This window comes from Crinia signifera, chromosome 7 (genome assembly GCF_055691185.1).
Source record: "Crinia signifera chromosome 7, ASM5569118v1, whole genome shotgun sequence".
Classification (NCBI taxonomy): domain Eukaryota; kingdom Metazoa; phylum Chordata; class Amphibia; order Anura; family Myobatrachidae; genus Crinia; species Crinia signifera.
This window is the reverse complement of record NC_139223.1, coordinates 16,259,136-16,275,715: the sequence shown is the minus strand read 5'-3', so window position 1 is coordinate 16,275,715 and position 16,580 is coordinate 16,259,136. Positions and strand designations below refer to the sequence as shown.

At 49.9% G+C, this 16,580-nt stretch overlaps 1 protein-coding gene across 3 annotated transcripts; it reads right to left on the bottom strand.

Moving 5' to 3' along the window:
• Positions 1 to 9,865: 9,865 nt before the first annotated feature.
• Positions 9,866 to 14,996, bottom strand: LOC146019837 (uncharacterized). 3 transcript variants are annotated; one of them, XM_083152428.1, is made up of 5 exons: positions 14,808 to 14,996; positions 12,727 to 12,753; positions 12,496 to 12,636; positions 11,246 to 11,392; positions 9,866 to 10,608 (listed from the first exon to the last, which is right to left on the bottom strand). In XM_083152428.1, exons 1-5 carry the CDS (start codon positions 14,847 to 14,849, stop codon positions 10,495 to 10,497), a joined length of 471 nt encoding a protein of 156 aa, XP_083008554.1. In that variant the 5' UTR covers positions 14,850 to 14,996; the 3' UTR covers positions 9,866 to 10,494. The 3 variants fall into 3 exon arrangements, with proteins under 3 accessions (XP_083008554.1, XP_083008555.1, XP_083008556.1); XM_083152429.1 differs by lacking the exon at positions 14,808 to 14,996 and adding an exon at positions 14,080 to 14,205; XM_083152430.1 differs by lacking the exon at positions 14,808 to 14,996 and adding an exon at positions 14,056 to 14,164.
• Between the last annotated feature and the right edge of the window lie 1,584 nt (positions 14,997 to 16,580).

Below are 16,580 nucleotides of genomic sequence, written 5' to 3'. Positions count from 1 at the left end.
GTCCTGCATCCACCCCCGCCTGCCCATCCTGGTGCAAACGCCCCCGCCGAGTGTGAAACTCACCAAAAGGGTTGGCTCCCAGGGCTTGCATGTGCGCATATTTGTGCATGCGCCAACCCCAACGATTGGCCCGGGGAGCGAATTCAGCCACAATTATAGTGGTGTTACTGATTTTGGCATAGAAATTATGGTTCTCTCATAAATGGTAGACAATTGTCTAGGTCGACCACTAATGGTCGACGGTGAGTAGGTCGACACCTAAAAATGGTCAACATGGCCGACAGTGGCAGATCCATGTCAACTTGTGTTGACATGGACACTGTATAAGTGTAACGCGCTCGTCATGCTTCATGCGCAGTGCGTCGCTGCGCTCGGCGCACTTATATCCCCCCTCCACAGCCATCGGGATAATAAAGTATAAACAAGTTGGTTAAAAAAACCTTTTTGTGTGTCGACCATGTTCCTGTTCACCTTTTGCTTGTGTTGACCTTCTGTCAATGTTGACCTGTTTAGGTGTCACCATACTCATTAGTAGTCGACCGGATACGGAAATGATGACACCAGTAGTGGCCCATTATAATGGTATCTCACTGTATATAAGGTATACGGTAGTTAGGTAGACACATATTAGGTTGACCACATATAAAATAAGTCAACCCAAGCATGTCTACCCGTCATCAGAATACAAAGATTGTTTTTTGTATTCTGATGACGGGGCGGTGTGGCCCCGAAACTGATCCCACTTTTGCATCTCTACAAGTCTCTGATCGCCAATTTCTCTCCTAATATATAACACACAGGAATGAACCCCTCAGCCATTCTCCTCACAGCATATAAGCCCTGAGTGATGGATTTTCTGTCTACTATATATATATATATATATATATATATATATATATATATATATATATATATATATATAGACGGACCGGCACTCTCCCAGTAGTGATTTTATTGCCTCAACGTTTCGGGGATCGGTCTCCCCGTCGTCAGGAGGAACACATACAAATGAACATTGCACAGTATACACCTTAAATAGGTTACCTGGAAGTGCATCCCCACGCCCATTCCCTAATCAGCTCCGCCTCAGATCACATCTGAGCACCGCACCGCTAGGTGACATCAGCGGGCTGCGTCAGTGTTGTTGCCAGGTAACCAGTAAACACTGTCTCTTACAACCCGAGACCGGTATCACCAGCGGCGTAGCTTTGTTTGGCGGGGGGGCGCCCGTCCGTCCGGCCGGCCCCCCGTGCCTGCCCCCCATGCCCCCTCCCCCCATTACCGCATGCTTACCTGTCCGCGCGTCCCGGCTCCCCTCCTGGCTTCAATAAATTCTATGCAGACGGACCACGATAAAATGGCCGCCCCCATACCGCCGACAGTTTCAGAGAACAGTCTGCTTTATGGGGCGGCCATTTTTCGTGGTCCGTCTCCATAGCATTGATTGAAGCCAGGAGGGGAGCCGGGACGCGCGGACAGGTAAGCATGCGGGGGATGGGGGGCGGGGGGATTACTTTTGCACCGCAGCCCCCACATGCACAGCGCCCCCCCCCCGCGACCGCGGGGGCTGCGGTGCTATAGTTACGCCACTGGGTATCACTTTCCGCCCCGCCGATAAGGGGGGTGGAATAGTGATACAAGACATAGCTAGTTACCGCACAGAGGTGTATCGCCAATTGGCTGATGAAAATGTGTATTGTAAACTACGTTTTAATCCCACTGCACGTTATCAGAATGAATTATTCCACCTACTTGACATCTCACAGAAGAACGGGGTCATTACAGAGAAGTGCTGCAAAGCTTTAAAGGTTGCGCATCCGGTTGTGCCAGCATTATACACACTTCCCAAGATCCACAAGAGATTGGTGGATCCCCCTGGCCGACCCATCATTTCGGCCAGGGGTAGTCTTTATCAACCAACATCTCAATTGTTGGACATGCTGGTTCAGCCGTATGTGTGTGTGCAACCCACCTACCTTAAGGACACTACTAGTTTTCTTAAAAAACTCGCTGAGGTTGGTGACGCCCATGGCAACACAATCATGTGTGTCATGGGCGTCACTAGCTTATATACATCGATTCCTCACGAAGAAGGCATCTCGGCCATCAGTGATTTTTTTAGATGTAAAATTGATTCCTTTGATATCAACTTATTTCTGTCTTTGTTGAGGCTCATACTGACTAGGAACTATTTTGTTTTCGATGGTAAAATATACCTACAGACATATGGGAGCGGCAGTATCTCCATCTTACGCTAATATATATATATGTTTCTACTTGAGAAAAATTGTTCTTTGAGCATCGATTTAATAGCCACATCCAGATGTTCTGCAGGTACATTGACGATCTGTTTATGCTGTGGGGTGGGGGTGTGGAGAATTGTGCCTCCCTTGTCCTATTAAATTCACGTACAAATGTAGCGATTCACAGATTGCATTCCTAGATGTCAATGTACACCTCTCTAATGGCCATATTAGCACATCAGTGTTTTCTAAAAGTACGGATAGGAACACACTCTTGGTGGCGAGTAGCCACCATCCGCCACCCTTGAAAAAAGGCTCACCGTACTCACAAATGGTGAGGGTGGCTCGTATTTGTAGTGACTGGAGTGTGTTGCCCAATCAATTAGATGTGGTTGTATCTAAGTTCCATGAGAGAGGGTACCCTTTAAAAACTTTGACTCAGGCTAAATTAAAGGTACTTGGGCTTAAGAGGGATGATTTGTTGATGCCGGCTAAAAAGAAACCATAAGATTTTTCCACTTGTAACTACTTTTGACACCTCCAGCCCTGTGTTACCAATAGCAACCAGGTCTCTATGGCCCATAGTGGCGACGGACAAGAGTCTGACATGTTTCAACACTGTCAGACCATTGTCCTGCTACAGACGAGGCAGAAATTTGAGGGATATGCTTGTGCACGCAGATATTAGTGACCCGAACCCTGGCCCGGTTTTGAGCTGCAGGAAACCGGGTTGCTACCGATGTCCCAACTGTGTAACATGTGGGTACATGGTTGTCGGCAGAACATTTAAATATCCCCATAACGGTTTTCAATACAAAATCAAACATGTTCTATCATGTGATACTCGTTATGTTGTCTACATTATTATTTCCCTTGCGGGCTATATTATGTAGGCAAAACATCTAGAAAGTTTAAATTCTGTATATATTATATTTCTGTATATTCACATTTTCTGTAAAGTGCTTGTAGATATTGTGTGTATATTTATGTGGGTAACCTGTGTGCTTGCTAACGCACGCCCTCCCTGACCGGCTCCGTAATCAGCATCCTTGTTGCTATGACGCCAGGATACAGCAGCCTGTTGTAATCATCTAGCAGTGCTGCTGTAGAAACGCAGGTCTCGAGTTGTAAGAGACAGTGTTTACTGTAGGGTGACCAACTCCTCCCTTTAATCCGGGACACATATTAATTACACAGGTTCTGTGGCTGGCTTTCACCTGGTTTTAAACTGCCACACCTCAAGACTCCATTTCACCTGGTTTTAAACTGCCACAGAACCTGTGTAATTAATATGTGTCCCGGATTAAAGGGATGAGTTGGTCACCCTAGTTTACTGGTTACCTGGCAACAACACTGACGCAGCCCGCTGATGTCACCTAGCGGTGCGGTGCTCAGGTGTGATCTGAGGCGGAGCTGATTAGGGAATGGGCGTGGGGATGCACTTCAAGGTAACCTATTTAAGGTGTATACTGTACAATGTTCATTTGTTTGTGTTATTCCCGACGACGGGGAGACCGATCCCCGAAACGTTGAGGCAATAAAATCTCTACTTTTATTAAGTTCCTGCAGTGCCGTTTTTGGAACCACGCCAGTGGAACCCAGGGTCCGTATATATATATTTTATTACTGTGCGGTTACCAATAGTAAAGCGAATATTTATAACTGTTGTTATTGTTATGGCGTAACTCTGGGAGGCAATGGAGTTATCTGTCGCCGGGCTCCTGCTCCCAAGGGGGCACCTCTCCTCACCTGCAGGTTTGAATCAGTTAATTGAGAGCTGTCGATATGGCTTATGTGGCTGACTTCCTGTCCTAACAGGACCATAGACATCACAGTCTCTTTATTTATAACATAATATACATATCATACATACACAACTGGGATGAAATGATGCCACTGGTAGGGATTAATAATAATAATAATAATAATAATAATAATAATAATAATAATATCTGTGGGCCTGTGTTGGTGACTGGCAGCCATCCCTATCTTCCCTCCAGAGAAATTTTGAAAAGCAGATAGCTTAATGGAGGACAGCTATGAAAAAAACAGCAGATGCATTTTTAAATTGTACGTCATTTACTGTGAGAAAATGCTGCTTTAAAGGGACTTTTCCCACATTGGAGTTTACATAATGCCAACGCAGCCCTCCCCCTTAAATTGGTGGGGAAAGAGCCCAGTGCACAGGGTAGCTGTTTTCTGTTGTGGCCTCTGCTTGGGGGGCTGGTCAGACATAGACTAAGAGCTGGCTCCTGATTGGAGGAATGCTGTAGATGGCTGTCAACAGAGACATATAGTAGGTGCAGGGACCATCTGCATCACACTGCAGCGGGGTCTCAGAGACTACCAGTATGGGAGAGACCCCGGTACTTATGTAGTATCTGGGCTGCCGATTTTGTGATTGTATGCCTTACCTTAAGGCATACAATCAGATGCGATGCGATTCAATGCGATTTTGCATAGGATTCAATGTTAAGAAGGTCCTGTTCATTTCCCCACTATCCAAGTGGGCATAGAGTTGATTTTATATAGTGTGGCGAGCGCAGCGAGCCACCGAGCCCGAAGCGTGGCGAGCGAAGCGAGCCCCGCGAGGGGACGCATATTTCTTAAAAAGTATTCTGTGGCCCCTCGCGGGGCTCGCTACGCTCGCCACGCTTCGGGCTCGGTGGCTCGCTACGCTCGCCACAGGTTTATATCCAACTCCATGCCCACTTGGATAGTGGGGAAAGGAAAAGGACCCCTTTTTCCCATTGAATTCTATGTTAAAATGGACTCAGACCATTTTAACATTGAATCCTATGGAAAAATCTTGACCATCGCATCGCATACGATTTGGTCGCATGCGATGCGATGCGATCAGATCCGATTTCTAAATCGGACGCCCAGATACTACATAAGTACCGAGACCCCTTTAAACATGAGATGACTCTTTGCTTGCCCTGTTCATGTGTGAAATCAGACGAAAGACGCATTGTTCAGTGTTGGCCTAGTAATAATCAATTTCCTTATTCACTTTACCTTTAGTATTGTTTCCTGACTGTTGGAAAACAAGAGAGAAGCAGTCTCCTGTGTAATGGGGCCACACACGTAGCAATGAGCATTCTGAGCAACGCTAGATCGCCCAGGCAGCTCAGTACACAGCACTGCACAGCGATCTGTCAGGGCCAGTGTTCTCCAGAACTCCGGCCCTGACCCTGGAGATTAACTACATTCATCCAGCGTGCTGGATATTAATCGCCAGGGTGATAGCAATACACGGGGCTGTGCATCATATCATTATGCCCCTACACATGGCAGCGATGTAGGGGCGTTTTCTAAGTGATCTAGTGAGATGGCTTAGAAAATACCCCTCCGTGTGTAGGCCCTTTGGTTATAAGAGGAACTGTGTTATCTGTTTTTAGGGTTAATGAGTTGTACCTGGGGACCGCATGCCCGCTAGGTAGGGTGCCTGGGGACCGGATGCCCACTAGGTAGGGTGCCTGGGGACCGCAAGCCCGCTAGGTAGGGTGCCTGGGAACCGCATGCCAACTAGGTAGGGTGCCTGGATGCCCGCTAGGTAGGGTGCATGGGGACTGGATGCCCGCTAGGTAGGGTGCCTGGGGACCGCATGCCCGCTAGGTAGGGTGCCTGGGGACCGGATGCCCGCTAGGTAGGGTGCCTGGGGACCGCATGCCCGCTAGGTAGGGTGCCTGGGGACCGCATGCCCGCTAGGTAGGGTGCCTGGGGATCGGATGCCCGCTAGGTAGGGTGCCTGGGGACCGGATGCCCGCTAGGTAGGGTGCCTGGGGACCGCATGCCCGCTAGGTAGGGTGCCTGGGGACTGGGTGCCCGCTAGGTAGGGTGCAAGGGGACCGGATGCCTGCTAGGTAGGGTGCCTGGGTACTGGATGCCCGCTAGGTAGGGTGCCTGGGGAAGCGTTGCCCGCTAGGTAGGGTGCATGGGGACCGGATGTCCGCTAGGTAGGGTGTCTGGGGACCGGATGCTCGCTAGGTAGGGTGTCTGGGGACCGGATGCCTGCTAGGTAGGGTGTCTGGGGACCGGATGCCTGCTAGGTAGGGTGCATGGGGACCGGATGCCCGCTGGGTAGGGTGCCTGGGGCCTTGATGCTCGCTAGGTAGGGTGCCTGGGGACTGGATGCCCGCTAGGTAGGGTGCCTGGGAACTGGATGCCCGCTAGGTAGGGTGCCTGGGGACCACATGCCCTCTAGGTAGGGTGCATGGGGACCGAATGCCCGCTAGGTAGGGTGCCTGGGGACCGCATGCCGGCTAGGTAGGGTGTCTGGGGACCGCATGCCCGCTAGGTAGGGTAAGAGGGGGGGACTGGACTGCACACCATATTTTTAAACATAATGAGAGGTGCTACCAAGTTAAGGCTTCTAGTACCATACAGGAAAAAAGAACAATACTGATGCACACTCTAGGTGCTAAGAACACTGATAGTAAAAATAATTTTGATAACTCTTACAAATTATATGGAATATAATTGAAGTTCTTAGCACACATTTGCGCAAATATGTGGGCCCATCCACCGCGTCCAGGTGAACTTCATTAGATGGGTCCCTAACATTTCTAATATTAACACATTATATAAATTTATCTAGGTCTTACCTTCAAATAGAGCCCATATTAACATGCATACCGCTAGGTAGGGTGTCTGGGGTCTGAATGCCCGCTAGGTAGGGTGCCTGGGGACTGGATGCTCGCTAGGTAGGTTGCCTGGGGACTGGATGCCCGCTAGGTAGGGTGCAAGGGGACCGGATGCCTGCTAGGTAGGGTGCCTGGGTACTGGATGCCCGCTAGGTAGGGTGCCTGGGGAAGCGTTGCCCGCTAGGTAGGGTGCATGGGGACCGGATGTCCGCTAGGTAAGGTGTCTGGGGACCGGATGCTCGCTAGGTAGGGTGTCTGGGGACCGGATGCCTGCTAGGTAGGGTGTCTGGGGACCGGATGCCTGCTAGGTAGGGTGCATGGGGACCGGATGCCCGCTGGGTAGGGTGCCTGGGGCCTTGATGCTCGCTAGGTAGGGTGCCTGGGGACTGGATGCCCGCTAGGTAGGGTGCCTGGGAACTGGATGCCCGCTAGGTAGGGTGCCTGGGGACCACATGCCCTCTAGGTAGGGTGCATGGGGACCGAATGCCCGCTAGGTAGGGTGCCTTGGGCCGCATGCCGGCTAGGTAGGGTGTCTGGGGACCGCATGCCCGCTAGGTAGGGTAAGAGGGGGGGACTGGACTGCACACCATATTTTTAAACATAATGAGAGGTGCTACCAAGTTAAGGCTTCTAGTACCATACAGGAAAAAAGAACAATACTGATGCACACTCTAGGTGCTAAGAACACTGATAGTAAAAATAATTTTGATAACTCTTACAAATTATATGGAATATAATTGAAGTTCTTAGCACACATTTGCGCAAATATGTGGGCCCATCCACCGCGTCCAGGTGAACTTCATTAGATGGGTCCCTAACATTTCTAATACTAACACATTATATAAATTTATCTAGGTCTTACCTTCAAATAGAGCCCATATTAACATGCATACCGCTAGGTAGGGTGTCTGGGGTCTGAATGCCCGCTAGGTAGGGTGCCTGGGGACTGGATGCTCGCTAGGTAGGTTGCCTGGGGACTGGATGCCCGCTAGGTAGGGTGCCTGGGAACTGGATGCCCGCTAGGTAGGGTGCCTGGGGACCACATGCCCGCTAGGTAGGGTGCATGGGGACCGAATGCCCGCTAGGTAGGGTGCCTGGGTACCAGATGCTCACTAGGTAGGGTGCATGGGGATCGGATGCCCACTAGGTAGGGTGCATGGGGACTGGATATACACACAGGGAAGGGTGCCTGGGGACTGGTGACAGAAAGCGTAGGGTGCCTGGGGACCAGATGCTCTCGGAGTAGGGTGTATGGGGGCTGGATAACCACGGCCTGGGGTGCCTGGATGCCCATGGCATAAGGTGCCTGGGGACTGGATACCAATGGCGTGGGGTGCCTGGGGACTGGATACCAATGGCGTGGGGTGCCTGGGGACTGGATACCCACGGCGTGGGGTGCCTAGATGCTGATGGGGTAGGTGGCATGGGGACTGATGCTCTTGCTCTCTCTCTGAGCCTCCCACTACCTACCTGAACATCTCACTCCCTATTTTTCTTTGTTCCTTTCACTCCCTATCTCTCTATGATCCCCTCACTCCCTATCTCTCTCTGATCCTCTTACTCCCTATCTCTCTCTGATCATCTTTTCCTTATCTCTCTCTGATCCTCTCACTCCCTATCTCTCTCTGATCCTTTCACTCCCTATCTCTCTCTGATCCTTTCACTCCCTATCTCTCTCTGATCCTCTCACTCCCTATCTCTCTCTGATCCTCTCACTCCCTATCTCTCTCTGATCCTCTCACTCCCTATCTCTCTCTGATCCTCTCACTCCCTATCTCTCTCTGATCCTCTTACTCCCGATCTCTCTCTTATCATCTTTTCCTTATCTCTCTCTGTTCCTTTCACTCCCTATCTCTCTCTGTTCCTTTCACTCCCTATCTCTCTCTGATCCTCTCACTCCCTATCTCTCTCTGATCCTCTCACTCCCTATCTCTCTCTGATCCTCTCACTCCCTATCTCTCTCTGATCCTTTCACTCCCTATCTCTCTCTGATCCTCTCACTCCCTATCTCTCTCTGATCCTTTCACTCCCTATCTCTTTCTGATCCTTTCACTCCCTATCTCTCTCTGATCCTCTCACTCCCTATCTCTCTCTGATCCTCTCAAACCCTATCTCTCTGATCCTCTCACTCCCTATCTCTCTCTGATCCTCTCACTCCCTATCTCTCTCTGATCCTCTCAAACCCCTATCTCTCTCTGATCCTCTCACTCCCTATCTCTCTCTGATCCTCTCACTCCCTATCTCTCTCTGATCCTCTCACTCCCTATCTCTCTCTGATCCTTTCACTCCCTATCTCTCTCTGATCCTCTCACTCCCTATCTCTCTCTGATCCTCTCACTCCCTATCTCTCTCTGATCATTTCACTCCCTATCTCTTTCTGATCCTTTCACTCCCTATCTCTCTCTGATCCTCTCACTCCCTATCTCTCTCTGATCCTCTCAAACCCCTATCTCTCTCTGATCCTCTCACTCCCTATCTCTCTCTGATCCTCTCACTCCCTATCTCTCTCTGATCCTCTCACTCCCTATCTCTCTCTGATCCTCTCACTCCATATATCTCCAACAATCTTTCCTTGATCCTCTCATGTTCTATCTGAGCCCCCTGCTCTCTCTTTCTGATTCTCTCTATCGCTCTCTGATCCTCTCTCCCTATCTTTCTCTGATCCTCTCACTCAATAATCCGCTCTCCTATTTCTCTCTGATTCGCTCACCCTACTTGTCCCTGATCCCCTCTCTCCCTATCTCTCACTCTCCTTGATTCTCTCACACTTTGAGCTTCCTGCTCTCTCTCTTATTGCAACTCTCCCTGTCTGAGCTGATCTGTTGATGCTGCCCCCATCTGGTCATTGTAATGATCACAGCACCCAGGCTGATAAATATCTAATCAATCTATTTGTGCTGCAGATAATAATTTGTTTCTCAGATTGCTCATTTGTATGCATAGGAGAACATAAATGACAACACTTCCATTCCTGTATATGTTACCATTAACAATTTAATATACAAAATAAAATATAAAAAAATATATTTTAAAAGGACCAAAAATCCATTCAGCACAAAAATATATATTAAAACATGTACATTACATTGAAAAGGAGTGATCAGCGGTGTAAGGGCGAGATGTCCGGGGTGCGTCTGTATAACTGTGATGTCAACACTTGTGTGTAATAAGACATTCGCCACCATGAATGTAAAGGCTTATGGATTCCAGGGACCTGTATAAGAGGTCACCGAATACCTCTAATATCCATATAACGTACAGAAATGAGCCTTGACCTATATCCAATGGGTGAGACTATAAAGAAAACAACGCATTGATCGCATTGTCAGACAGGAAGCTTTTACGCCTCACGTGTTGGGATTTAATACAAAGGGAACATGGAGCCATAACACGGGATACATGGGGAAGACGGACGAACGGAGGTATGGTGGGAGTAGGAAGCAGTTGCATCCCTATGGTTCCAGGCAGAAGACTCTACAGTGCCCCTACAGGACGCACAGTTATTAGCGGCCTGGTTGGTAGCAGATGGGTGCAGGCGATGAAGGCCAGCGCTGCTTTCTCTCCTTTGACACTTTGGAGATGACTGTGGCTCCAAGTCGTCCTCATCACGACAGTTTAATCTCGCAACAGATGCAGTTAATTACGCTGCAGTCCGGAGGCTGATACACGCAAGCAAAGCCGCACGGACACCCCGATACATCCCGGCAGCTAGGACAGCTCTGGGGGGAGAGAACAGGAGAGATTGTTACAGGCTGCGACACACTGGGACTGCATATTCCAGCATGCAACAGTACAATACATGCACCAGATAGAGGTTACTTTATATGGTCCCTATTTACAAGAGCTTAGAATCTTATTGGAAGGGGGAAACTGATACCACAGGCACAAGTGTGTGGAGGTGTGTCTAATAGCAAATCCGGCTAGGAGTGCAACACTCTGTACACCCAGGGAATACTGCTAATGTGGGTGATGCTACTGGTCCCTATCTGTCATTTCAGATGCATTGCATCAAGGCCAGGCCATAGCTAGTGTTTCCCACATCAGAGAGTGGATGCCAGGGCTTATTGCTGATAATGATGCTCAGGCGTACCAGTGACTGTCGACCAGCACCACCTAGAGGCTGAAACTATGTACTGCCTCCTACAAACAATGTCTGTAGTAGATACTAATAGAATTGGCAGCCCTGGTCCCCATACACACAGCGGAGGCAGCCATTTTGGAGGGGGAGGTAATAAATACTCGTGTGAATTTAGAAATGGAATTCCCAACAATTAGTGACATCATTAAACCTCTGATAGAATTCAAAGACCGGCGGCTACACAGAGCAGCGAGCTTCTGCCATATTGTCACACGTACCCGCTTGGAGGGACAGCAGGTGTCCATGCACTGCTTAGCTGTTGGTATCCTGCAGTCACACGATTGGGCACAACTCGTACACGTGTCACAGACCCCGAACTCGCCCACCTTCTGCCACCCCGTGCAGGAAGGGCAGCACCCGCGAGCCTGTAAAATAACAAGAGTAATGGGTAGCGGAGGTAACGCCTGACATGGAATCAACAGAAATGTGAACAGACAGATGGCACAAAGCGGGATGGTCGGTGGGCAGGAATTGCTGGACAGGCTCAGGAGGGAGCGGGCATTTGGTCCACAGCATGATGGTAGACAGTCATTAGGTCGACATGGTAAAAGGTCGACATGGGTCTAGGTGGACATAGGAAAAGGTCGACATGGTTCTAGGTCAAAAGGTCATTAGTTCGACAGGTCGTTAGTTCGACAGGTCATTCGTTCGACAGTGTCTAGGTCGACAGTCAAAAGGTCGACATGGGGGTTTTCACTGTTTTTTTGACCCGACAGGCGGTATTTCATGCCCTTACCATCCACTAGGGCGTGGTGGGAGAATATAATAGTGTGCCGAGCATTGCGAGCGCAGCGAGGGGATGTGGTGCACTTTAAACTCTGTCCATGTCGACTGTGTTGACATTCAGTTAAAAAAACAGTGAAAAACCCCATGTCAACTTTTTGACTGTCGACCTAGACATTGTCGAACTAATGACCTTTCAACATAGAACCATGTCGACCTAGACCCATGTCGACCATCACGCTGTAGGCCAAATGATCCCAATCCCATTGAAAAGTACTTGCCTGCCATGTTTATTTAGCGCACCAGCTCCACCCACCTATTGTCATCACTGTATGTATAACATTGGCCGCTCCCATTCTGTGATGTCACTAGAGGATGTATATTGGTGGGGGGGCAGCCCTGTGCACTGGCTACAGTGGCTGTATGGGAACAAACTTCCTCAGCAGATGACTTTGGTTTGGAGCACTAGCTGGCAGGGAGATGGGTCGCTACTGCAGGACAATGGATCATTACCGGGGTCAGGAACACAAGAGAGAAGACACAGGGGACACTTCTAGAGAACAATGGCCACCTGACTACTGCCAGGCAAGGCTGAGGGTACCTGCTGTACGATTGGAGGAAATACATCTCTGGAGATGCCTGGAGCATGTGGAGAGATCAAATGGAGTGAATAACAAGACAGACAAAAGCGCTGACACAAAATAAGGTCTCGCAATGAGACTGCAGACAAGTAACCTGCACTCACCTGCAAACACTGGTGCACCAGAAGCAGAAAGAGCAAGACGATGAGATACAAAGAGACCGCCAGAAATATAATGCCGGGGAGAGGTATGCTCAGCTGGGAGACGGGCGATGTAGAAGACGAGACTGCTGGAAATGTGAGAGCCTAAAAAATACAGGCGACATGATCAGGTGAGAGACGGAGGACTGCGGAATAAGACGTGCGTCGGCAACTCTGTAGTGTTCAGATACTCACAGCCATCAGGTGTGGGACTGCAGGACCCTGTGAGAGAGGTTACAAATCATGATTACTATCATACCACAACCGTTACCAATACCTCTAGTCACACAGTGTCCTGCACATCTGTCCTCAATGCCTCTAGTCATACACAGTGTCCTGTAAACCTGTCCTCAATACCTCTAGTCACACATATACACACAGTGTCCTGCACATCTGTCCTCGATACCTCTAGTCACACACAGTGTCCTTCACATCTGTCCCCAATACCTCTAGTCACACAGTGTCATGTACATCTGTCCCCAATACCTCTAGTCATACACAGTGTCCTGCATATCTGTCCCTGATACCGCTAGTCACACATATACACACACAGTGTCCTGCACATCTGTCCCCGATACCTCTAGTCACACATATACACACAGTGTCCTGCACATCTGTCCCCGATACCTCTAGTCACACATATACACACACAGTGTCCTGCACATCTGTCCCCGATACCACTTCTAGTCACACATATACACACACAGTGTCCTGCACATCTGTCCCCGATACCGCTTCTAGTCACACATATACACACACAGTGTCCTGCACATCTGTCCCCGATACCGCTTCTAGTCACACATATACACACAGTGTCCTGCACATCTGTCCCCGATACCGCTTCTAGTCACACATATACACACACAGTGTCCTGCACATCTGTCCCCGATACCGCTTCTAGTCACACATATACACACACAGTGTCCTGCACATCTCTCCCGATACCGCTTCTAGTCACACATATACACACACAGTGTCCTGCACATCTGTCCCCGATACCGCTTCTAGTCACACATATACACACACAGTGTCCTGCACATCTGTCCCCGATACCGCTTCTAGTCACACATATACACACAGTGTCCTGCACATCTGTCCCCGATACCTCTAGTCACACATATACACACACAGTGTCCTGCACATCTGTCCCCGATACCGCTTCTAGTCACACATATACACACACAGTGTCCTGCACATCTGTCCCCGATACCTCTAGTCACACATATACACACACAGTGTCCTGCACATCTGTCCCCGATACCTCTAGCCACACATATACACACACTGTATATAATCCCCCCAGTACACGGTGTCTCCGTATATAATGCCCCCAGTACACGGTACCCTGCATTGTATATAATAGCCCCAGTATATAATACCCACAGTACACGGTACCCCTGTATACAATACCCCCAGTACACGGTGTCCCCGTATATAATACGGTACCCTGCATTGTATAGAATACCCCAGTACACGGTACCCTGCATTGTATACAATAGCCGCCCCGGTATATATAATACAGACCCCACTGCACACGGCGATAGTTACCCAGCTGCCGTCTCTAGAGGAGGGTCACATCTCGCGAGCGCTCAGTCCGCGTCCCCCCGGTTCCCATAGAGACAGCAGCAGCGCTAGAGTGCAGAGGTGGACGGCGGCCGCGAGAGAACACACTTCCCCAGAGCGCGCATATCTCCCGGGAGACCGCTGGGTGCTCTGCAGGGAGCCAGTGACACACACAGGCCACTTCCCAACAGACCTCTGGGCATGAGACAGGCTGGCATAGCGGGCACAGGCACCATATCTCACATATGTGTATTCTTTTTTTTTTTTTTTTTTATTAAATTAATTTATTGGATTTTTTTTTTACAGAGAAAATAAAAAAATCCTTGTAGGTGTTGGGACACCAGAGAAATACATCCAACATTCCTGGAGGGAGTCCGGCATGTGGCCTGAGAGCGCCGCGGCCCAGCCAGAGGAAGAGAATAAGTAGAGTCGTACATTATATCCATTATAGCGTCAGAAGAGGGGAATTAGCGGCTCATACCCTCCAACATCTGAAGGGCAGGAATCGGTACACATTCGGGAAGGGGGTGTGGCCATGTGTGAAGTAGGCGTGGCCACAGGGGAAGTGGGCGTGTTCACACCCCCTTTCCGAATGTGTACTGTGTATTTTTTTTTTATTCCATACTCCTTGCCTGGCTGCCCCATCCCCGTATCCCCTGCTCAGCATGATGTTATATTCTAACCATGCCGCCCTAACCCCGGGGAGGACTCACCAGCGCTCCACTCCCCAGCACCCAGACCCGGTCACCGCACATCAGGTGCGGGGCGGCCCTCACACCCGACAAGGAAGCCGCTAGTAGGTCAAGCAGGTATCAGGGAGAAGCTGGCGCAGGGCACTGGCATCTCATCCAGCGCTGCAGCCATGTCCCGTATTCGCCTGCACACAGACCGATACACTCGGCTACTGTCACCAAGTCTCACACGCGCCCACACAGCCTACAACTAGCCGCTTCATTGGCTGCAGCTCACATCACTCTGCCCAGCACAGCCCTCATTGGTCAAGTCGCTCGCACTTTCACTGTAGCATCCTCACTCTGATTGGATGCATTGCTGACAGTTTCCAAAACTACAACTCCCAGAGGCGCTGGCTACAAAAAAAATCGGTACATTCGGTACAGTTAGATTTAGCCGGTACAGACCATTAAAAAACGGTACTGTACCGGCTAAATCGGTACAGTTGGAGGGTATGTTAGCGGATCATGGATGGCATGCAGTTGTCACCCCTATAGGAAGGATCCCTGCTGTCGGAATCCCCAACCCCTGTCTGAATGCCAACGCCGCAGGGGCGGATCTAGGCTGTGGAAGGGGGGGTTTGGGTTAGCGGTACTTATGTATTATCTGGGCTCCCATGTTAAATGCACCCCATTTTTTCATACCTCTACTATCCAACTACGCATGGAGTTGATTTTATATAGTGTGGCGAGCACAGCGAGCCACCGTGCCCGAAGCGTGGCGAGCGGACGCGGTCTCATAAGAAAAACGGGAGCCCAGATATTACATAAGTACCGGGTTAGCTTGCAGGAGAGGGAAGATAGCAAGTATAGGGGGGTTATGGGTGTTGGGGGTGCAGCAGCTATGGGGCCCAGAGCAGGGCGGGATTAATCCTTCTCGGAGCCCGGGTCACTTTAGACAGGGCGGCCCTCTCCCTCTTGTCTTGGCTGGTCGCAAACTGCACGGGAGAATATTACACTGTCAGAACACAGGGTTACGGCCGTATAACCTTACAGTCCATAGAGATGCTAATATAGCAGATACAAGCAGGTGACAATATTAGCAGCAAAGCCTGGCATGTAGATCACACATATGTATAATGTCACTGACCAGTTCACGTAAACTAGGAGGCAGTAAGGACATGTTATAAAGCAAAGGTAGGAACATTGTGATAAGAGTACATGTAAACTCCAAAGTTGCTGGATATATATATAACACTGTACGAGACCTCACAGGCTCAGTGCTGCCTCTGATAAAAAACCCTCCCATGATGAGGCTGCTGCTGCTGTCCTCCACGGTCCTGAGAATCATGTGATGAGCTCCACCAATCACAGCTCAGCACAAGCCTCTCAGCCTCTGACCTCTTGTGCAAAGTCTCATGCAGTCAGTGTGCCTTGGCTCCCGATGATCCCCCCCCCCCAAAAGCGGCCTTTCAAATTTGGTGCCGTTCTGGCCTCCAGTAAGGAAGGCCAGTGCCGGCTTATTTGAAATTGGTGCCATTCGAGAGCCAATCACTGCTATTGAATTTGTGGCCAATAAGAAATGGCCGCGGCGAGCCAATCCACACTCTCTGTGCCGTACTCAGCCCTGCCCCTGGCATCTAATGTCGGTTCAAAAGGCTCGGACGGGCATGAGGAAAGGAAGATCGCCACGAGGAAGAGGCCGGAAGACACCTGGATCGACAGCGAAAACTCTCGTGGGTGTGGAGGTAGAGCCGCTGGCCAGGCCAGAGAGGCCTCTCCCAACTCCAGGCAAGTGGCCGCGGGCTACCTACC